This window comes from Coffea eugenioides, chromosome 8 (genome assembly GCF_003713205.1).
Source record: "Coffea eugenioides isolate CCC68of chromosome 8, Ceug_1.0, whole genome shotgun sequence".
NCBI lineage: Eukaryota > Viridiplantae > Streptophyta > Magnoliopsida > Gentianales > Rubiaceae > Coffea > Coffea eugenioides.
The window spans coordinates 2456509-2480188 of record NC_040042.1 but is presented as its reverse complement, the minus strand read 5'-3'; the positions used below and the strand labels follow the sequence as shown (position 1 = coordinate 2480188).

The 23680-nt window shown below is 33.6% G+C and overlaps 4 protein-coding genes across 4 annotated transcripts in view; 1 reads left to right on the top strand and 3 right to left on the bottom strand.

The window, feature by feature from the left end:
• The window catches only part of LOC113779339 (disease resistance protein RPM1-like), a 72823-nt gene extending 59884 nt beyond the window's left edge, over positions 1-12939 (bottom strand). Inside the window, exon 1 of the mRNA XM_027324903.1 lies at positions 12794-12939. The gene's annotated coding sequence lies outside the window, so the exon portion shown is untranslated. The remainder of the gene's footprint in view (positions 1-12793) is intronic.
• Positions 1-23680, top strand: part of LOC113779338 (disease resistance protein RPM1-like) — a 104381-nt gene that overhangs the window by 24700 nt on the left and 56001 nt on the right. The window lies entirely within an intron of this gene.
• On the bottom strand, positions 9730-12378 carry LOC113779467 (disease resistance protein RPM1-like). The gene has a single exon (XM_027325048.1). It carries the CDS (start codon positions 12376-12378, stop codon positions 9730-9732), a length of 2649 nt encoding a protein of 882 aa, XP_027180849.1.
• LOC113779466 (disease resistance protein RPM1-like) lies at positions 22206-23672 on the bottom strand. Its single transcript, XM_027325047.1, has one exon. The coding sequence runs from the start codon at positions 23670-23672 to the stop codon at positions 22206-22208; it is 1467 nt and encodes a 488-aa protein (XP_027180848.1).

Here is a 23680-nt window from a genome sequence, read left to right as displayed (position 1 = left end):
GAGTAATCAATATAATTGGACCCGGATCCTAATCAATATAATTTGATTAGGGTGATGTATTTGAGTAAGGTTAATTTGATTTCTTTTCTTCTTTAATTTTTATTGTATTAGTTAGAAATTAGTTTATAAATATATGTTTTTTTCTCATTTTTGTTAGAAATTATAAATTGATTAGTTTTTTTTTCGGGTAGACCCGGATCCAGATCCGGGACCCGGGACCCGTCGGATCCGAATTCAGAACATAGAGTAAAGATCCGTCGGGTAAACGGGCGGGTCCGGATCCAATATAGTGTGCCGGGTCCGGGTCTGGAATAATGAATTCCGGCCCGGACCCGGCCCATTGACAAGCCTAACTAGGCCTTTTGACTCTGAGCTAGTCACGCAGGAAAGAACTCTAATCAAAGAATGTGCTGAACTATTGCAAGCAGAGGAGACCTTATACAAAGTAAAATCCAGAGTGTTGTGGTTAATAGAGGGAGATAAAAACACCTCCTTTCTTCATGGAAAGATGAAAGCACACACTACAAGGAACAGGATATTGGCATTATATGATGATGAGGATGTAAAGATCACAGACTATGCTGAAGTGAAGGAGTTGGCACAGACTATGCTGAAGTGGAGGAGTTGGCTATTGGATTTTATCAAAAGCTTTTTTCTCCGGGTTATCTCTGGGAAGCTGACTATGAAAATAGAATGTGGCAATTTATTAATCCTGTACTTAGTAGTGAGCAATGTGTATACTTAACTGCTAGAGTTACTCCTGAAGATATCAAAAGAGTCATGTTTCAACTGAAGGATGGCAAAGCACCTGGACCTGATGGATATCTGGCTGAATTCTTCAAATTAAATTGGAATGTGGTTGGAAATGATGTGATCGATGCTATTCAGTATTGTTTTACTTTCATGTATTATCCGCTTCATAGTACTGTCCTCACGTTGGTGCTGCCAAAAGTAGTAAATGCTACGCGCATGAAGAACCTTAGGCCCATAGCGTGCTGCAATACACTGCAGAAGTGCTATTCTGCCATCTTGACCAATAAGCTAAAGAAGGTTATTCCTGAAATTATCAGCAACACACAGCGTGCCTTTGTGAAAGGCAGACACATTCTTGATAATGTTCTCTTGATGCATGAGGTGGTGAGGGATTATCACAGGAAAGATGGATCACCAAGAGCTGTCATAAAGATTGATATTATGAAACCCTACGACGCCCTGAATTGGGATTTCTTATTTGCTGCTATGAAGCTATCGGGCTTTCCTGCTAAATTCATTGCTTTAGTGGATAAATGTGTGACCATGGCCTCCTTTTCGCTTAACCTAAATGGATCAATGGTAGGATACTTCAGAAACGAATTGGGAGTGAAACAGGGGGATCCTATATCCCCTTATCTGTTTCTAATCGCTATGGAGATATTCACAAAATTACTGAATTGGAACATTGATAAGAATGGATTCAACTATCACCCCAGGTGTCAATAACTTAAAATATCCCATTTATCTTTTGCGGATGAACTTTTTATACTTACTGCTGCTACAAGGAGATCATTTCAGTTGATTCAGAAAACCTTGCATGAATTCGGTGAAATGTCCTCAGATACATATGGCTGGTGTGAATGAGGATATGCAGATTCAGCTTTGCAATCCACTGCAGATGCCTTAGGCTCACTCCCTGTTAGTTATTTGGGCTTGCCATTGATATCTACTAGACTGAGATTTATACATCGTCAACATATTTTAAATAAGATAGCACAAGGAATTCACAGTTGGGCTAGTAAAAAACTTTCATATGGAGGCAGATTACAATTGATAAAATCGATCTTAAATGGGATTCAGGTTGTATGCTAACTTCCCAAATCTGTCATCAAGAAGATTTGTAGTATGCTAACTTCCATTTTATGGGCTGGTGAGATTAGAACTCATTAGTGTGCAAAAGTTAAGTGAACTGACATATGCATGCCTAAGAAGGAGGGAAGGATTGGGCCTGTTTGATTTAGAACTTTGGAACAAATGTCTAATCATGAAGCAAATATGGCATGTTTGCTGTAAAAAGGATACCCTTTGGGTTAAATGGGTTCATACCAAAACTTGAAAGCGTGCTCCTTTTGGGCCGCAAAGATTCCTGTTAACACTTCTTGGGTAAGGGCAGAAGCTCACCCTTTGGGTTAAATGGGTTCATACCACAACAAATTTTATTTATTATAAAAGAATATGGTGAATCTTAGTGAAAACATGTCATCAAAGGTGAATAAAAATATTTCCAAATTCAATTTAACTATTATATAATAAATAATCTTAATGGCTTACAATTTTTAAATATAAACTCTATAATCATAAATCGTGTCATCAATGATAAATACAAATAAGTTTCACGAAATGAAAACATTTCTGTTCAAAATTAAGCTATTTAAATTTGAACAATGGAATTCAATATATTTAAATACTATTGTAATTATAATAGTACTATAGATAATTTACAGTCCACCATTAGCGAAAAATAATAATTATTAGAAAAACTCACTAAAACTGTTTAAAAATTCATAGAGTGACTTAAAGGGGAACAACAAATTATTCAAAAGTTAAAGATTTTAAATCAAATGACATAATTTAACAGAACGAAGAAAACATAAATACTCTTACAAAATAAAGTCCTTTTGGAACAAATAATGCTTTATTACTTGTGCATTTATATTGGTTAGGGCAAACCAAATTCAAAAAAAATATATGAATAATAAATGCCATTTTTTGGTTAATAAGTTATAAATTTTAACTCAAATGACATAAAAGAGAACACTAAGATAATCCAAATTTAACAGAAAGACAACAACATTGATACTGTTACAAATTAAATGTGCTCTTAGGATGAATATTGCTTTATTGCTTATGCAATTGTGTTGGTTATGGCAACCAAATTCAAAAAAATACAAAAAATATAAATATTAAATATCACATTTTTTTTGTCTCAGTTACATTTATTCCTTTAAAATAATTGATTTTCTAAAACTTTTGAGAAATGTTATTTGTAGTCACATCATACTCCCACTATCACTTAAATCATATAGTTTTCATTTGTTAAGATATGTGGTAACATATAAAAAAAAAATGGACTGTAAATTACATTTTTGAAAATTCTAAGAAAAAATCTAAAAATATCATGCTCATGTTCACGTGCAAAAGCACATGATTCATTACTAGTAGTGTAAAAATGCTTGATTATCCAAATAGATGAGCTTCTTGTAGATTGTTGGAGTTTGAATGGTCAGTTCCCTTGTGAAGTTCCTCGAACAATCTCGAGACTCAGATAGTTCTTAGATGAACATACGATTGCATAATGGGTGATGATAGGTTGAAATTTGTTATTAATTTTTATGATTAATTTCCCCTTTATTCTTGTCAAATATTATTTTAATTGTCGGATTCTACTGATATTTAGTTATTTGTGTTAATTATAGGGAATTATGTGAGACGCGATCAAAAGGAGCAATTTTCCAACATTTCAAGAGTTAATTTGATGGTGGAACGTTCGGGACCGATTTCCAAATCCAAGTTGAACTCAGGTTAACTTTTGGAGGAAGATTTTGAAAACTTTAATTTTCATTATTAGTTCTAGTATTGGATTAGGAAACTTCGAGTATTATCTTTAGTATTTACTTTTTGCTATTTAGGAAACATGTTATGTTATTGATAGTTGAGACCGAATAGGAAACAAAAACAAAAGCAAAGGACGGACCCACTTGATGAGGAGTTGGCTAGCAACAATTTCGGAGTGTGACTCTTGGAAGCAGGATATACGGCCGTCACTTGTTTCTTTTCTTTCCCTCGTCTTTCGTTAGTTTTTTAGAGAAAAAACCATACGCAATTGTTATCAATGGAATCTTGTATATTTTCCTCGAGGGTGCATAGCTAAATTCTATTTCTAGCATGAGGATAACTTGAAGACTTTGTTCTACAAACTGTGAGATTGAATCAATTACACTGTTTCTTTGATTTGTTGGTATTTATTCGTTCTTTGGTTTTAATAATTATGACTATTATGTTACACAAATATCAAAGGGCTTCGTATTTGAATTGACTTGATAGTTGATTGTTAATTGAATCGATTTAATTCGTAATTGTTAAATTGCTTTAATTCTGGTAGCAACTGACATAATTAGATTTGTGTTAAGAAATTGAATAATCTAACTTAAAGAGACCTCGTAGCGTGTTGATTGGTTAGAATTAAACTCTTCTAATTATTCATGCAATCCGGTAATTAAATTTCTATGATCATACCTAGAGATATTTCTGGATTAGAGAAATAGTTAACGATCGTACCTTGATTATCGACAAATAAGGAAAGTTGGCTTTTATGCTAAAACTAATTTATCAATAAATAATTGAATTTATCCTTGCATCTATGATCGGTTTATGAACTTTATCTGACAGTTGTTACTCTAGCTAGAGTTTTGCTATTATTGATTCAATTTTATTTTATTTGTGTTATTTTGATCTTACTGAATTTAGTTGGTTAAATCCAAGTATCTCCAAACTCCCCCAATTAATTCTAACTTGAAAAGAAATAAATTTTCCCAATCCCTGTGGAGACGATTCTGCTCATCACTATATACGGTTTGATATTTGTTTCGAGTAGGTAATTATTATTATACAAATTCGACACCTGTCAAGTGATGCTTTCCATAGTTTGAACCAAGTTGAGGATGACGAAAATTAGTCTTGGCCTGTTATGGACTGTGGAATGGCGAGAGAGGAAGGTAAGAAGCAGGCCTTGAAAAAATGAGCTAACTTGTGCAAAGAGTGGGTGGGGAACGTTAACATAACTTTTTGTGCGTTTTCTCCTGAAGTAATTGTCGGCAATAACTTTGTCCAGTGCTAAGGGAAACACCCATCGATTTTGTAGGAGTGGTAATCGGGTCGGGTTCGGGTTGACGGGTCGGGTTGAGGCTTAAGTATAACAAAGAACCTGCTGACCCGAACCCGACCCGCCAACCCGAAAATTTCGGTTTGGCGGGGTCGACCCGAAATGACTCGAAACTTAATTTTAATTTATTAATTTATCACTGTAATTTTTAATAAAATCAATTTTTCACAAAATTAATTACATCATCAAGTAATAAAAATTTAAATAAATAATTTCAAACCAAATCTAAAATAAATTAATAAAAGTGTTTTAAAACCAAATATAAAAAAATTAAAACAGCATAAAAGTAAAAAATAACATAATATATTATTTGTCCAAATATAATAATTTTAACTTCACACAAGTTAAATAAATTCATTTAGGATTAAGTAATTAATGCCTTTGGAAAAAAAGAATGATTTAGTTTAGTTAGATAAAATAATTTTTATGTTTATTAAATTAGTCTTAATTCGTAAACGGGTCACATCGGGTCATATCATGTCACCACGGGTTGATCCGAAATTGACCTGTTTTTTTTTCAGGTTCATCGAGTTCGACCCGATTCTGACCCAAACTCTCGAAACCTCAACCCAAACCCATTAATTTCGTGTTAGATTCGTGTCGTGTTTTCGGGTCGTGTCAGGAATTGCCACCCCTACGATTTTGCATTTCTAGTTTGATATTTGAGGGCCTTTGCATCTCTGAAGATCAAATGGTACGGTTTGGAATTGCTGATGGTTCTGCGGCAAGTGTTTTTTTTTTTTCCTTGAAATTTCATCAAAGCTGCTCTTCTTTTTTTTTTTTTTTGTCTTTTTTTTTTCTAATGTAAGTGAGAAGGTTTGAACCCAATAGCTCTTATTTATATTCCGTTCTCTCGTACCATCTAACCCATTCCTCTACTCTCATCAAAATTGCTCTTTTAAGAAGTAAGAACAACCATTGAGTCATGTCCAGTGCTAAGGGAAACACCCGTCGATTTTGCATTTCTAGTTTGATATTTGAGGGCCTTTGCATCTCTGAAGATCAAATAGTACAGTTTGGAATTGCTGATGGTTCTGCAGCAAGCTCAATATCAAATGGTACAGTTTTGATCCCTGTTTCAAGTTATCAAGGGGTTAAGTAACTTCATGTTTTGATCTTTGTACTATTTTTTTTATTTACGCTTTTGGGTTTTCTGGATAAAATAGTACTACTTATCATAAACACACGGGAAATTTTAGAGCAACTTCAGAAACATGTGTGTTAAAGTGGAGCTCAAGACTCCCAGACAATGGGAATCTACGTTAGTAAAAGAACGATCACGCCCATTTACAATTTCTTTTTTAATATTTCGGTGAAAGTTAAATACTCCATTAGTTTGCCCTTACATTACTCAAGCCAATAGGCCAGTGGTTGCTCTTGATTACCAACATATGCATATACATAGATCATCTGCATTTTTGTTACTAATTGCCAGCATAATCCGCATCTTTTGATTTTACAATAAATGCCGTAAAAAAAAAGTCATGAGCCCTTCTATACTACAAGAAACAAAAAAATCTTTAGAGTGAATTGAATCAAATCCAAATTTTGTGTTTTGTGACAATTTCTAAAAGAGAATGCAATGAAGATTTTCAGTGAAAAACATTTAAGAAACAATGTGAGTTTGTACAATGATGAATGATGAATAATCCCATATGCAATGTGAGTTGAAACATTGGCAAATTGGGGAAGGAAAGAACAGATTGGGGGATACCTATGACGTAAAAGCAGTCATATAATGAACTTGGTGTATGTTCAATATTTGCTATTTTTACTTGACAAATTGAGTTTATGTATTATCTCTCACCAAAATTTAAAAGTTATTATTTGGAGCTTTTAATGAATATTTTCTGGTAGATATTATTTAACACACTTCTAACCTGTCTACCTCTTGATCGTTTGCTAAATCAAATATAGAAAAGATCAAGAAACAGCTGTGGGGTGCACGTCATCAGGACCTTCTTGGACTGGACATTGTTGATTTCATTGACGAAGAAATATAACTGCTACAAAGTCTTTTGCTCCTTCTGGTAACATATATAACCTTCCTTCCTATATGGAATTAATTTCTGCTGACCAATTAGTATTTGTAATAAAAGCGGATGGAATATCAAAGAAACCTTGGGAACAAAATGTGAGCCTACATTGATTTAGGAGGTCTGTGAACAGCATGGAGATTTAGCACATGTGCAATTTTTAGTCCCTAAAATATTGGTAGGAACAATTTTGGTCCGCCATGTTAATCGTTTTGAAGTAGATTTAGGATGACTGACGAATTTTTTCAAATATTGGTAGAATCTGTTATATGTGATTACATGCTTGTTAATTTTAAATATCTTAAAAAAGAAGCAAAATAGCGAGTACTCTTCAATAATAAGACCTGTTTACATGATACCATGTCGGTAACTAATTAATCAAGAGGGATAAAAAAGAAAATTTGTTAATCTATCTGAAATGTTACGATTTTGTGCTTGGCATAGTCTGGATAGAGTTTAAAAATGAGTTCTATATCAATGAATTGTGTGCTTCAACTAATTTGGGTTTAAAAATTTTCAATTTTTACTAGTTAATTAGTTAGCATATGAATTATTAGTTCTTAATTTTGTTGTTTAAAGTTAGCTACTATTTTGCTTCTTTGTTTTGAAATGTAATTTAATGGACACATAATTAGACGTGACTAAATTATGTTAGTAATTGAAAAAAATTCTTCAAATGTCCTAAATCTATTTTTAAAATGGATATATTAGGGACCAGATTTGCTCTTGCAAAAATTTTAGGGACCAAAACTACATAATTATGTTATTAATTATATTATTAAATATAAAGAATTGGATTATAACTAAATTATTATATTGTGTATATATATGTATTATATATACATCTATAAATTTAAATATATATATATATATATATAATTTTTTTTCATATGCGGGGGATGGGGCATGTATATGTAGCCCCGTCCCATCCTCCTCCCTATTTCTACCCTCACAGGCACCTGCCCTTGTTGCCACCCTTAGTTTTAAGTATCCTTCTTTTAGAGTAAATAAAACGTAACCTTCTATGGTTCCACTCATAGTCATATAACCACTATAACATTACAAAATATTCCCTTAAGTTCAGTGTAAACTTTTCAAAAAATAACCTCTATAAAATTATTTCAAATACTAATAATGTCCTTATTTAAATGATAAAGTGAATAAATGTTTAACTACCTTGGATAAAACCGCAAGGAAGTTATGTGGATAAATGTAAAAATTACAATGAGGTAAAATGCGTATTTATTTAAATCACAGAGGGTTAAGTGGATTTTATGATTCCATCACACAAGTTTATGGGAGCGCCGCATTTAGTTTAATCACCTAATCAATGGTGTATTCCTTCCATTTTCTATTTTACATAAAATCACATAAATGTTATATAACTATTATGAAGCTTTAGAGGTGTTATGTGGCATTGAAGAAAAATATAGAGGGATTATATGTAATTTATTCTTTTTTACATGAATTGTAGGTATATAGATTATTTTAATGCCTTTTCGACAAAATGATATAGAAGGGGGGGGGGGGGTTCAAATGATGTTGTAATCAATAGAGAGAAATTTGAGAAGGAATATGAGGGTCCAAATCTTATGTATTAGAAACTAGATTCCTGAATTTCAAAAAAGAAAGTTAATTAGAGATCCTCTCTTCATATTCTTTTTTTTTTAACTCAATAGAACTTAAAATTTGCCAGCGCCATACGTTAATCAAACAAAATCAATCGTTCTTGATTGCCCACATGTTGCTAAACCTTATCTTCAGCATTCGTTCTCGATTGCCTGCCGAATTTACCTAGGTTTTGTCACCTTTAGAAGTGAAAATACAATTTATTAGTTTGATTTTGATCTTTTATTATTGACCATTACTTTTATTGAAAAAACTAATAGTGAAATTTTAACCTAAATCATGAGGAAGTCATATATAGGTTTTTTTTTAACCTATACGAGAGTTATGTGGTAAAGTACCAAATCATAGGGAATAAAATGTAATTTATTTAACTTAATATTAGCTAGCCCTTACATTGGTAAAGCAAATGGGTCAGTGGTTGCTCTTGATTGCCAACGTACACATACGTAGATCATCTGCACTTTTGTTCCTAATTGCCAGCATAAACCATATCTTTTGATTTTCCAATAAATACTGCAAAAAAAAAAGAAAAAGTGACGTCTCCTTCTATACTACTAGAAGATTATTGAATTGTGCACCCAGATTTGAATCGAATTCAAATTTTTGTGTTTTGTGATAATTCCTAAAAGAGAACGATACACATTGTAGGTTTATTAGCGCAAAGTAATTATTAGTCAATGATGAATGATCACTTATGCAATGTGAATTGAAACACTGGCAAATTTGGGCAGGAAAGAGCAGATTGGGGGATATGTGATCAACATATCCAACATTCGCATAATAAAGAGTCGCATAATAAACTTGGTGTATGCCCAACATTTGCTACATTTGCCAGACCAACCATATTAAATTGGGTTTACATATTATCTCTGACCAAAATTTAAAATTGATCGTTTACATATTATCTCTGACCAAAAAAAAGATTAAGACACAAAAAGATAAAAGAGTAATAGTATACAGTACATTAACAACATCAAGCATTTTACACAATACATACAATAAATAAGACACAGAAGATGATGAACTTCTCACACGGATGTCGAAGGGAAAGAAAATTACTAATAAAAAATAAAAACGAAAGAAGAGAAAGCAGTGCTGTCCACAAACTAGAGAAAGGGCAGCCACGGCGGCTGCTGCTGCTCGGAAAGGTTATGTTTTCTTCTTCTTCTCCTCCCATAGCTGGTGCTGTCTCCATTTCCTATCATCTGTATAGTAACCAATGACAATTTCAGGAATGTGTGCGATTCTTGTGTAATCTTCACTTTCTTCCTTCTGATTCTCTACATTTTCTATCATTTCAGGACTCATCTCATACAAAACCACCTTGGGCAAATGTTGGAGGGATTCAAGCGGATCCTCCTCACTCCTCAACCTGCTCCAATTCAAATCTATTCTTACCAAACCGTGAAGATGAGCTACCCATTGTGGCATTTTTTCTAAGCGGCCGCCCAAAATCAGCATACGAAGAGATTGAAGAAACGAAGAAGCAGAAGAAAGAGAAGAAAGATGATGATTTAGATCAATTATCTCATGATCATCACCTTTTCCAATTGAATAAACACTTAATTCCCGAAGACTGGTGAAGTTGGCAAGGGAGGAGCAGAGCTCCTTTCCATCTTCTCTTCTTAACTTTGTAATACCTAATTCTCTTAATTGGGTCAACTTTCCTATCTCATTGACTACTGTAGATCCACTACTAGCATCTATGCTATCTAATATTTCTAGGGCAAGAAGCACTCCCATATTCGAGGGAGCTTTAAATCCATGATATCCATAATCATCATCGAAAGAATCAACTCGTTGATATACTTTGAGAACCCGAAGTTTTTGCAGCTTTAGGATTTCCATAGGTAATTCTCTAACTCTGGTGTTACTCAAATCCAGAAACTCCAAATGTTGAAGCTCCCCAATGGCTTTCGGGACTGTCTTCACTCTTGTATCATATAGGTCCAGATGCTTGAGCTGAAACAAGTTGAAAATCTCATTTGGTATTTCCTCCTGTGCCTCTTGACCACCCAAATCCAAAACCTTTAACAGCTTACTACTCCTTGAAATTTCAGATAACAACCTTTTGGATAGTAGCGGTTCCGTGGATCCAACTGTAACGAACGACCGAAGGTGGTCAAAGCAATAACTTTGTCTTTGTTGGGTGTTGTTACTGCTACTACACCTATGGACTACTAGACGGCGTACCTTGTCGGACGGCCACATCATTGGTTGTCCAGTAGTGACTGTGACCAAGTTTTGTTCCCTTGACTTGAGAAGAATAACTTCTCTCAATAGGTCATGGATTCGACATCTTTTGGGTATTCCTTCATAGAACACACCAGTCACTTGAATTAGGCTTCTATTCACGAGTTCGCCGAGATAACCCCAGGCTGCATCTTCAATCCTCATTCCTTCTCTCCGTTCTACAAACCTTTCAGCAATCCACAAATTAACGAGCCTTATGCATCTTATTTCGTGATCCTCTGGATAAATGCTTAAATACAACAGACATGTCTTTAGATGCCAAGGCAAATCACCATAACTAAGAAAGAGTATCTTTCTAATTCTGTCTAACTTACCAGTGCCTTCTAATTCATCCCCAAGACTGCGTCGAACCGTCTCCCATTCCTCTGTTCCGTTTACATCTTTCAAAGCCAAAAGCCCACTAATTGCGAGAATTGCAAGGGGCAAGCCCTCACACTTATCCACTATACCTTTGGCAGCATCCATCAAATGGCCAGGGCAACTATTTCCCTTAAAGATCTTGTTGCAAAACAGGGTCCACGAATCTTCAAAGGACAGTGGCTCCATTCTGTAGATATAACCCAGAGATTCGATACAAGAGGCAGTGGCGACATCAGCTTTTCGAGTTGTTAGCATGACGCGGTTGCCGTGGCTACTCTCAGGCAGTGCAAATTTGATTGTATTCCAAAATTCCACGTCCCATACATCATCAAAAACAATTGCATACCTTCCAGCTTGTTGAAGAAAATCTTTGACAATTTTTTTCAGCTCAGTGGTAGTCATAGACTCTATCGATTGTGGGACTGGTTTCTTCCCTTCCTTGTGTAACTGCCGAATCAAGTCTTTCAGGAGGTACTGAAAGTCACATGTTTCAGAGACAGTTACCCAAGCACGAACTGGGAAATGCCTTCTGACTTCAGGATCCTCGTGGACTCTTTTCACTAGGGTAGTTTTGCCAAGTCCTCCCATACCAACCACTGAAACAACTTTTAGTTGGTAATCATCCCTTTTGAGGAGCTGAGAAATTAGATGTTTCTTGGGCTGGTCAATGCCAACTAATTTAGCTTCTTCCACAAGCAGTGCGTCATCTCTGCTATAGCGCCAGGTTGTGTTGTTCACAGCAGGAAGTGAGTTGGACGCTTGGGCAGGGATACCATATTCGGATTGGTATCTTTGATGACCTGCAGAAATACTTTCGATTCTGGACTTGATGCTTTGTATTTCGCTAGCAACTCGACGACGAGCTCTCAAATTCTTGATGGAGCTGAAAATTCTCCTAACAGAGCCGTAGAATCCTGTTGCGCGGTGCCGAGCAAAGCGAGCTACAAATTCATCAAGAATGTCTTCAGTGTCATAAGCAGCCTCTCGCACTTGCTTGATCCATTCTTGGAGCCTGGGTTGAGCATCTTCTTCTTTTGCTTCTGCCTCTCTCAGGAAAGCTCTCATGTGCCCCAACTCATCCCTGATGAATTGAACCTCTTGCCGAAGCCCTCCCAATAGTCGTCCCTCCTCGCGCAGAAAAGTTGAGAGTTGATCCAGCACAAAAGAGAGAACCGTTTCTGCCATTTTCAGTCTTTCTCTTTAACTTAAGAATGTCGGGGAAGGCGGCTTCTCGTTATGGGACAGACCACTTGTAGTATCTTGAAAGGAAGGAGTAAGAGGAGGTTATAGATTCATAAGCTGATGAACTTCGATGCTCTATGGTGCAGTATTTATCACAAAGAAAAACAGCGTCAAAAAGAGAAAAAAAGAACTAACCATGGAAGCTAAAGCAAGAAATTGAAGACAAGAAGACAGACGGCAACGTGATTGTGAAAGACGAAGCAGCCTTACCTGCCACAGTAGACAATACAAAATCATGGAAGCTATTAGATAGGACCAAAGGCGGCTCATTTTACCAATTAGAAACGTGGCTATGTTCATAAAAAAGAAAAAAAAAAGCCTTGAACTTCAAGAAAAGTAAACAAATCTCAGCACTTACTTGAGAGAAAATGAAACCTCTGGCAATAGCTGATCTGAACCTACCCTGTCAAATCCAAGTTTGATGAAAAAGAGAACACGGGCGAGGAAGATGATAATTTGAATCAAAATTAAAACAACGCAGTATGTGCAAGGCCTTTAGCTAGGAAGATGGAGTATTATAGAGGAGAAGGAAGGAGCAGTACCGTTATTGATAAGAAAGTGGAGTGAAATTGGCCGTGACTTTCCTGGTTGGATACTAGTAGAACAATCACTCAACGTGGATCTCATCCATCGACTGTCAGACTGACACATGGCAATAAAAATCGAGACTTAAATGATACGGGTCCGAGTCCATTGTTAGCTGATCGGAGAATGAGAAGTTTAGTCGTTTCACGAAATATTAATTGTATTCAAGTTAAGATGGATAGTGCTTAATTTTCCATTTATGAAATATGTCAAAGTTACACAATTCTTTTGAATTTCCAAATTTCCCACTTCCACATCGAGAGTTTTCCAATCATATTTATTTAGAATTTTAATTTTGCAACATCGCTGCACAGGTCCAGGTCTACTTTGAAAAATTTTATGTCGAACCAAATCAATTGTTTGACATGTCTAATAGTTGGTTAACACATCTAAAGTTCATCTAACCTATTTGTGCTCGTATGGTACATAATAGCAAAAGCCTTATTTTATTTGTCTGTGAACCTTAGGCTGTTGGCCGGCTGGTATATCAATTTGATTAATCGAATTATAGTCTTGCTGGCCTGTCCTTCCAATCCCACGATGTGCTCGATCATAAAATGTTGGACGTGAAGAAAGAAGTGGAATTAAAAATATTGGAGATGGCTAAAATTGAATGTTCAGCATAAGACAATTGAAGTAAACCCTTAACCACGTAGCCAAATCCGATCACCACCATCTTATCATGTCTAATTTTTCTTTTAGTTTATTGCAATGAGTAAAAAAAAAAAAAAAATAGATACACTCGAATACGTCAAATCATAATTTTGTGTTTCTATTTTTCTTCTTTCTTCTTTGTAAAATGAATGACTTTTGGATCACCAATGTAATCTTTCATCTCAGTTCTTTTTCTCCAGTTGTGAAATTGTTACAACTAAGACTAGGTTAGGAATAAGGGACAAGAAGTGGCTCTTTCGACCAAATAGAATTAAATTATGCATTATACATAGTCAAACAACATAAAGAAAATGTACATTTGCATTCCCAGAATGTAGTCAGCCACCATTCCTCTACATCTTGCGGGAAATTATGTATGCTATATATTATACTCGACCTTTAATTGCCAATAATATTGAAGTTGGCATATGTTTCATTCTATAATATCTGCTCAAATGAATCTGTGCTTTCGCAGTTTTACTTGTCCAAGAATAATTAATTTATGGGAAAATTTTGCTACATATCTGCAAGGGCTAAATAAATATTGACTATAGTCAGTGAGAATGTATCCTTGTAAAGAAGATTTTTATATAGGGATATTGTTATGAAAAAGAGAAATTTGAAACATATATATAGTTAGATTTGTTTTTCCTGAATTTAATGAGTCATAGGCTAAAAATGTTGTAGTAGTTCAATTTTTTTTTTTTCAGATCCTAGTACGAAGCTACTACTTGAGTTAATGAATTGAAATTCACTAGTAAAATTAACTATCGTAGAGCCATAATTTGGACTCAAATGCGATAAGGAGCGTTATATGAGCTACTCGAATACTGTACGCCGGAAAGCAACTTTGAAACAAAAGAAGTAGAGGTACAATGTTTTCGTAGTGGTCAATAAAGAGACACTATCAATATTCGTCATTTTTATACGATAACCAACTACAGAAAAATTGTCAAAGTCGTGTGAGAAAGTTAAGGACGAAATTACATTAACGTGTATCTTTCCAAAATTAATTCATAAGAAAATTTGATGAAATAGAAATTCTTTTTTGAATATGAGACCTTGATTATGACAATACATAAATACCCTCAATGATATTTGAAAGTGCAGTCAAATTTAGGGACATGACGCAGTCCTAATTATTTTGTAAGAAGGGTGATCTCGAAAAGAAAAACTCAAAGGCTCAACCATCAAAACAAACTCGTTCTTTTAGCATATTTATATATATAGATGAATCTTTGTAATTAACAAAATACACCATGGTGATCAATAAAGGTCAACGGTAGGTGCAATAGCTGGCATGAAGATACACCATGTTGAAGGTTACTATCGCATAGATATAGATATAGATAAATATAAATATTTGTAATTAACAAGGTACACCCTATTGATCAATAAAAGTCAATGGTCGTTAGAAAAGCTGGCCTTGAAAGTGTCCTTTAGGGCAGAAGAGCTAGAAACCAAAACGAAGGAGATCAGTAAATTAATCACAGGATGCCCTCAACTTACAAGAATCATCCTTGAAAATGCCCTTTTGGACAAAAGAGCTAAAAACCAAATTGAAGGAGATCAATAAATTAATCACAAGATGCCCTGATCTTACGAGGAAGCCAATTTGTGCAATAATACACCATATTTTATAGATGGAAATCTGCAAGTGGTGGAGTTGGATAAGACTCTACTGATGCAATTGTAGGGTTCGAGGCTTCAAAATAATGCAAAAATGACAACAATGAGTTGGAGCCAGCTTATTGATCACAATAATGCTTGTATTTTAGGCACGTTAGATGTGAAATGTGAGAGTTGAATGCTGTCTGAGCTCATTCCAGTGTAAAAGAACCTTTTGCGATATCAAATGCTGTTCTCTACCAGTCTCATCCTGTCATTTGCAATATGATTATGGTTATTTATTAGTGTGAACCGATTGGAATGAGCATTCGTTTATTTATGTAGAAAAGGTGATCTTGTTAACATTATTTTTTTTTAAAATTGCAGCTCGCACAAGCGATTGCGCTCAATTTTTTTTTTTTTTTTTGGGTAAATTGTGGAAGATAGAGGCATAATTAAATCAGCATACCTCTAATCATTTACCTATCGTATATCTATACTAGAGGAAAACTCGAATCACATGCATTAATGCTAACAATAATGATCTACAACTAAACACGATATATCACGACGTTTGTGTTATAATCTTATGTTTCGCTCTCTTCTATTGTTACCTGATTTTTCTTTCACTATCCTTGCTTTTTATGTCACCATCTCCCTAAATGATAGGTCATTTAGATATGTTGTACTTTTCTTGTCATTTTTCTTATAGCAATACTCTAGTGTTAAATAGGAGTCTCCAAAAATTTCTGAGTAGGTGATACACCAACTTGTTATTTATATGGTACTGCAAGTATTCAAAACTCAAAAGTAGACCTTAAATGGGCAAAAAAATAATAATAATAAAGGGAAGACCTCATGACTCATGAGGTCAGTTCAGGTTTCTGAATTATTCTATCAAGAGTACAGGAGAGCAGTCAAAGTTGGAAAAAAATAGAAAATTATGACTGAAACGCATAAAGGAACTGAGAAATCTAAAAATTACCTTCAAATGTCAAAAGAGTGGTGTTTTTCACCTAAGCCTTTAATCCACCGCTCACCTCTTTTTCAAATGAATGGTAGATATATAAATACTTGCAATGCCTTTTGGCTAAAATGAGGTTGTACTTTATTACTTTTATTATTATGTTTTTTTTTTGGTCAAATGACGTCATACTCAAATAGAGAGGAATTTTTCAAGAAATAAAAAGGTTCAAATCTTATTTATTAGAAACCAAGTTCCTTAATTTCAAAGAAGGAAGTTGATTAGAGATCCCCTCTTCATATGCTGGTTTTTAACACAGTAGAACTTAAACATTTGCTAACCCTTACATTAATCAAACAAAAAGCCAACCAATCGTTCTTGATTGCCCACATGCTGCTAAATCTTACCGTCAGCATTGGTTCTTGGTTGCCTGCATAATTTTCATCTTTTAATTTTTCATTTCACTATACTGGAATTGAATACGAGTTCCACTTCATTGCTAAAAAAATTATTAGCAGAAGTTATTTATAGCCCATGATCCCATGTGCAATATTGCAGCAACATTGGCAAATAGCTAGGCGAGAAGACAAAAGAGACAGAGATGCCGAGCCTTAGCACCTAGCTGTCAAGTGGCTGATGCCCATGCATTTTCTATCTGCCCAGAAAGCAATACTAAATTCAGTGATGCCTGCGATTCTTCGGTCATCCCTTTTTTCTTTTTGGGTAAAGAATGGGAGGGTGGATAGATAGAGAAGAACCAGAATCCCCATTTTCTAGAATGAGAAATAGAGATCTCTAGTCATTCAGTTATATCAGATTGATTGATTAGAGTTACCAAGGGCACATTTGGCATCTAGAATAAAAATTTTGTGAACTTATTTCACATATAAGTAGTAAAATACTAGTAATTAAGAATGTATACATGTAAAGGGTTGTCTATTTGGTAGTGCACCAAATAAGAGATGGATCCAAAGTTAATTTTTTCTATCAGTGTTGCAACTTAAGTGGTGAATGATAATTTTAAAACTTTGATAGTACACCTACCAGCTTGTTTTAATTGTATTTAAATCATACATATATATTAAATATCCAATAATCTTTGTTGCTCGATCGTACAAGAGAAGACAAGCACACTTTTTTTTTTAAATGTAAGTTGGAGGACTCGAATTCGAGACCTCTCGCTTACACTCCCTCCCCACCTAGAAGACAAGCACATAAGTAATAGTTAGGGGTATGCATCGAATTCGAAATCGTTAATTCGGAAGTCTGAATTCGGAAAATTCGGTAAATTGAACTTGGTAAATTTCAACCTATTTCATTTTCAAATTCAAAAGTTCCTAATTTAATTTCGCTCCGAATTCAATTCAGAATTCAATATTCTACTGAATTCGCCGAATTCATATTAAAAAAAAACTGGTTTGGAATTTATTGAAAAAAATTAACCTAGACTAGTTAGTTAGAGGTATTTTATTATTATTATTATTATTATTATGATTATTATTATAATGATTTACTTATATTATAACGGCCTAGATTAGTCATTCTGAGGTATTATACTATTATTATATAATATAATAACTTACATATATTATATATTATTATATATTTGAAATTGAAATCGAATTGAGTAGCCGAATTCCTATTTTAATTTGTGAATTTGAAATCGGGATTTCCGTTTTTGGGAATCATGGCCCCAAACTCAAACCAATTTTGCCATTTTTGAATACAAAAACTCCGAATTCCTTTTTTTTTTTTTCAATTTTCGATTTCAAATTTACGAATTCAAATCAAATTCTCATCTTAACTCCATATCCAACCGAGCAGTTGAAGCCATTTGCAATCCGTCTCCCACAAAATGTTTCATCGTTAATTTATCTACTGAAACCAAGTGCCCAATAAATACATTAATGTCACGAATAGTGTGCTCTGCACAAAGATTTGTCCCTTCAAACCGTGGTCTATTTCTGCGTTTCCAAATAAACCAGGTTATCACCATTGGTAACACACACCGAACGTGATTCATGGACTTGTTAGGAACTGAGAGAAACCACTTCATAAAAAATGGTGAAACACCTAAATCTCCTTGTCTATATCTATTACTATATAAAATGTGAGTGTAAGTAAAAACTATAGCTGTTAAACAAATTCATTTAACTAAATTTATTCATATTCACCCATGAATAGATGGGTATGGGTATCTTAAATTTTTGCATATAGGTATAAATGGATTACCCAATAATATCCATTTATTAAATGGATATTATTGGGTAACCCATCAAATCCAATTAAACCATTTAGAATTGTCTTCTCCCAAACCTTCTCTCTTCCCCCAAACCTCCTCTCCCAAGTTAACTACTTTTGTTTCATCATTATTATTATTTGTTAGTTTTATCTTATAATTTTATTTTATCTTAGTTGGTTAACTTGTTCATTTTTCAGCATTACCAATTTATGACAAATTTTATCCTCTTTTCTTACTTTTTCAAAATGAAATTTTAAATTTACACACGAAAAAATGCTAGAAGTTTAAAATTTTTGGATTAAGTTTTTATGTTAACTTTTATAGTGCTTAGTTCACCTTTTATATTCTTATTGTTTAATTATTAAATAGTATGTAATTTTGCAACATAGAGTACGAATGAAAAAATAATTGATAATTAGGTTTATTGTGCATTATAAGTAAATATTTAAAACTAATGATGGGTGCAAATGATGGCATAAATTAATAACTTAGTTTGCAAAAATGAATTTAAATGAATTAATAATTTACTTATACCCACTACCCATTTTTTCCAACCCAAACCTATCCAAATCACCCATTTTGACACCTCTAGTAAAAACTAATCTTAATTTTTGTAATACCAATATTGCCTTTACTACTAATAAATGGACAGATTACATTGCATTTTCTTAATAATTAATATTAATAAGAAAAATAGCATGATGAGTCTTTAGTGTGAGTGTAAGTAAAAATTGATCTTAATTTTTTGATACCCATATTGCTCTTGGCATTAATAAATGGACAGATTACATTGCATTTCCTTAATAATGAATAAGAATTATACTAACAATTACAAAGAAACATTCCTTGAATTGTAGTGATTTTGGTGAATTAAATCAAGAAAAGAACAACCAATTCATCGCATTTTATCAATAATTAATATCAATTATGCCAACAATTACAAGAATGAAAAACATTCCCTGGAGTTATAGCGAATTAAATTGAAAAAAGAAGAACAAATTTTGTTCATAAATTATTAAAAAAATATGGTGAATCTTAGTGTTTAATAGTGTAAGGAAAAAAGGATATTAGTTTTTGTGATACTAAAATTACACTCCTCTCTAATAAATGGACAAATTGCATTGCATTTCATCATTAATGAATAATATCAAACCTCCTAGCAATTACAAAAATGAAAATTCCTTACTTTTCTATTTACCAAAAGAAAGAAGAACAAATATTATTTACAAAATTCAAGTTTAGAGGGTATTTTAAACATGAAACAAAACATAATATGTTGGTACTATGAGTCTCTTAAAAAGTACCATGAGCTTTTTTTTTTTTTTTTTTGGATACAAGTAATTAAGCTTTTAGAGCAACTTTTTAATATGCGTATATTGGTATTGAGTAAAAAATTTTAATACAAAATATAATAGAAAATGGAATATCAAGGTAGGCAAAGAGTTTTATGTTCGGAATTTGTTTATTTAAATTACAATAAAGATTAAATTTAATGAACTTTATCAATCATATTCTTGTAACAACTAATAGTATTAAACTACAATTAATGAATATTATAGTCATCATTACCAATCATAATAATAATTGCAAATGTGAAACATTCCTTTGAGTTATGGTGAATTAAGTCAAAAAAAATATTATTTTTATAAAATATCAATTTTAAGGAGTACTTTGAAGGTGAATAAAAATATATCTGAGTTCACTTTGACTATTATATAATAAATAATCTTAAAGTCTTACACTTTTTAATCGTATAAACTATATAATCATAAAACATGTCATCAGTCAGATATACAAATAAGTTTCATCAAATCAAAACATTTCTCTTTAAAGTTAAGCTATTTAAATTCGAATAATGGAATTTTAATAAATTTAGATACTATTATAATTACAAAAGCACTATAGATTGTTTTACAATCCACCGTTGGCAAAAAATAGTAATAATTAGAAAATCTCACTAAAACTTATAAACAATTCATAGAATGACTTAAAGGGAGCACCAAATTATTCAAAAAATAAAAAATTTAAACTCAAATGGCAAGAAAAAGAACATTTAGGTCATCCAAATTTAAGACAAAAATATTGATATTATTACAAAATAAAAGTGCTCTTGGAGCAAACTTGTGAATTTGTATTGATTAGAGCAAACTAAGTTCAGAAAAAATATAAAATAACATAAATGTTAAGTATCACATTTTTTGTCTCGATTACATTTATTCCTTCAAAATAATTGATTTTCTAAAAAAATTAAAAGCATCATATTTACGTACAAAGCACGTGCTCCAATACTAGTATTTGCAAGTATGCTGAAAAATAATCCCACACTTGTGACGCTACCAGACAATTTATAAATAGATGATCAACTATTTTTCTCATCCCGAACAGCAACCACAAATCGACGCCGTGTGGACTCCTTGATGCTTAATTAATAACGGAATCCAAAGGAAGAAAATTCCTCTCACCAACCGCCAGTTAAAGAAGAAAATTTTTATAGGGAGAATATGACTCTCAGATCGCTTAAACAACAGATTTGTCTGGATTAAAGCTTATTTAAAAATTTATTTATATTATTTATTACAGTACTTTTTTAATATGATGTATGCGCAATAAAAAGGTGATTGAAAAATGTGTTTTGTGGATAATATGAATTTTTCTTTCCAAATTGTATAACCAAATGAAATGTGCATCACAAGTGCGTCTTCTTGGTAGGAAAAGAAATTATAAAGACAAAGCAAGTGTTGGAAACAAGAAATAATAAAGACTGAATTATTTTTTGAAATTGTGTGCAAGGGATTATTTGCTAAACCAAATACAGAAAAACTAAAGAAACAAAAAGATAAGAGTGAGTTACAGTACAAAAACAAGATCACGCAAATATGAGCGCGAGATAATAAAATTGAACGAGTAAATTTGTTATTCAGAGCAAAAATAACATATCATCATGCAAGTTAAAAGATTGCAAAGGAATGAAAATACATAAAACTAATAATAATTTACGACTTGAAGAAACAAAATACGAATTCATACACACTAAAACTAATGATAGATTATGACTTGAAGAAACAAAACATAAACACTGGAAATAGACACGATTGGCATGCAGAGGGAAAAAAATGATGAACACTTCCGATTGATAAAAAGAAATAGACATGAAAGGCATGCAGATATTAATAAAATAAATATAAAAAAAGATGAAAGCATCAGAAGAAAAGAATGTAGAGAGACCGCATCAGAAGAAAATTTTTTTCTTTCCATCACTTTCCGCAACTTAAAATAACGAGGATAAATTACTAATAACCTCCTGTAGTATTTGAAGACATAATCTCCATACTCAATGTTGTATTGTTGTCATTTGAAGACTAACTATCCCTCAAGATTAGCCGACGAATGAACTGAAGAGATGAAGAAGGTAGAGGGTTATCGATGTCAATCACTTCATCTTTTTTAATGAAAGTTTTGTGGAAGTGATTAATACACTTCTAAGTTTGCTAAATCAAATATAAAAAAGATCAAGAAACGAAAAGATAAAAAAAATAATATACGCAATATACACGATGCATACAATAAATACGAAGGGAAGACAGAGAACACGATGGACTTCTCATGGACTTCAAAGGGAAAAAAAATTAAGAAAAAGAAAAACAAAAGAAGAAGAAGCAGTGTCGTCCACAACCGGGACGGCAAGCAAACCAGCCAGCTGCTGCATGCTAGGAAAGATTATGTGTTCTTCTTCGTCCCCTCCCAGAGCTGGCGCTTTCTCCATTTCCCATCATCTGTATAGAAACCAATGATAATTTCAGGAATGTGTGCGATTCTTCTGCAATCTTCACTTTCTTCCTTCTGATTCTCTACCTTGTCTATCATTTCAGAACTCATCTCATACAAATACAGCTCTTGAAGATGGCTCAAGTGCTGAATACCCAAAGGTAACTCATCTAGTAGTGGAAGTTGTTCCAAAATGAGTTGATGGAGACAAGGCAATGCACCCTCCTCCACTCTCATCCATCTCAACCCTTCCATTCTCTTTAACTGCAACAACTTCAACTTTAGGAACCCTCCAGTCTTGAAACACAACCCTTCTCCCTGGTAAGATCCACAGAAATTAATTCTACTCAAATTGGGCAAATGTTGGAGGGATTCAAGTGGATCCTCCTCACCCCTTAACTTGCTCCAATTCAAATCTATTCTTAACAAGCTGTGAAGATGAGCTACCCATTGTGGCATCTTTTCTAAGCGGCCACACAAAATCAGCATACGAAGAGATTGAAGAAACGAACAAGAAGAAGGATGATGATGATTTAGATCGATTATCTCATGATCATCACCTTTTCCAATTGAATAAACGCTCAATTTATGAAGACTGGTGAGGCTGGCAAGGGAGGAGCAGAGCTCCTTTCCATCATCTCTTCTCAACTTTGTAATAGCTAATTCTCTTAATTGGGTCAGCTTTCCTATCTCAACTGTTATGCATCCACTACTTGCATCTATGCAGCTTAATATTTCTAGAGCAAGAAGCCCTCCCATATTGAATAGAGCTTTAAATCCATGGCGTCCATAATCATCATCTGAAGGATCAATTTGTTGATATACTTTGAGAACCCGAAGTTTTTGCAGTTTTAGGATTTCCATAGGTAATTCCCTAACTTCAGTGTTTCCCAAATTCAAATACTCCAAATGTTGAAGCTTTCCAATGGCTTTTGGGACTCTCTCCACTCTTGTATCATATAGGTCTAGATGCTTGAGATGAAACAAGTTGAAAATCTCATTTGGTATCTCTCTCTGTGTCTCTTGAGCTCTCAAATCCAAAACCTTTAACAACTTACTACTCCCTGAAACTTTAGATAACAACATTCTGGACAGTGATGGGTCCGTGGATCCAATTGTAACGAATGACCGAAGGTGGTCAAAGCAATAATTTTGCATTTGCTGGTGGTGCTGAGTGTTGTTACTACTACTAGTATGGACAATTAGACGGCGTACCTTCTCGGACGGCCACCTTGTTGGTTGTCCAGTGGTAATTGTGATCATGTTTTGTTCTCTTGACTTGGAAATGATAATTTCTCGCAATAGATCATGGACTCGACAATTTCCGGGCATTCCTTCATAAAACACACGAGTCACTTGAATTAGGCTTCTATTGACCAGTTCACTAAAATAACCCCAGGCTACATCTTCAATACTCATTCCTTCTC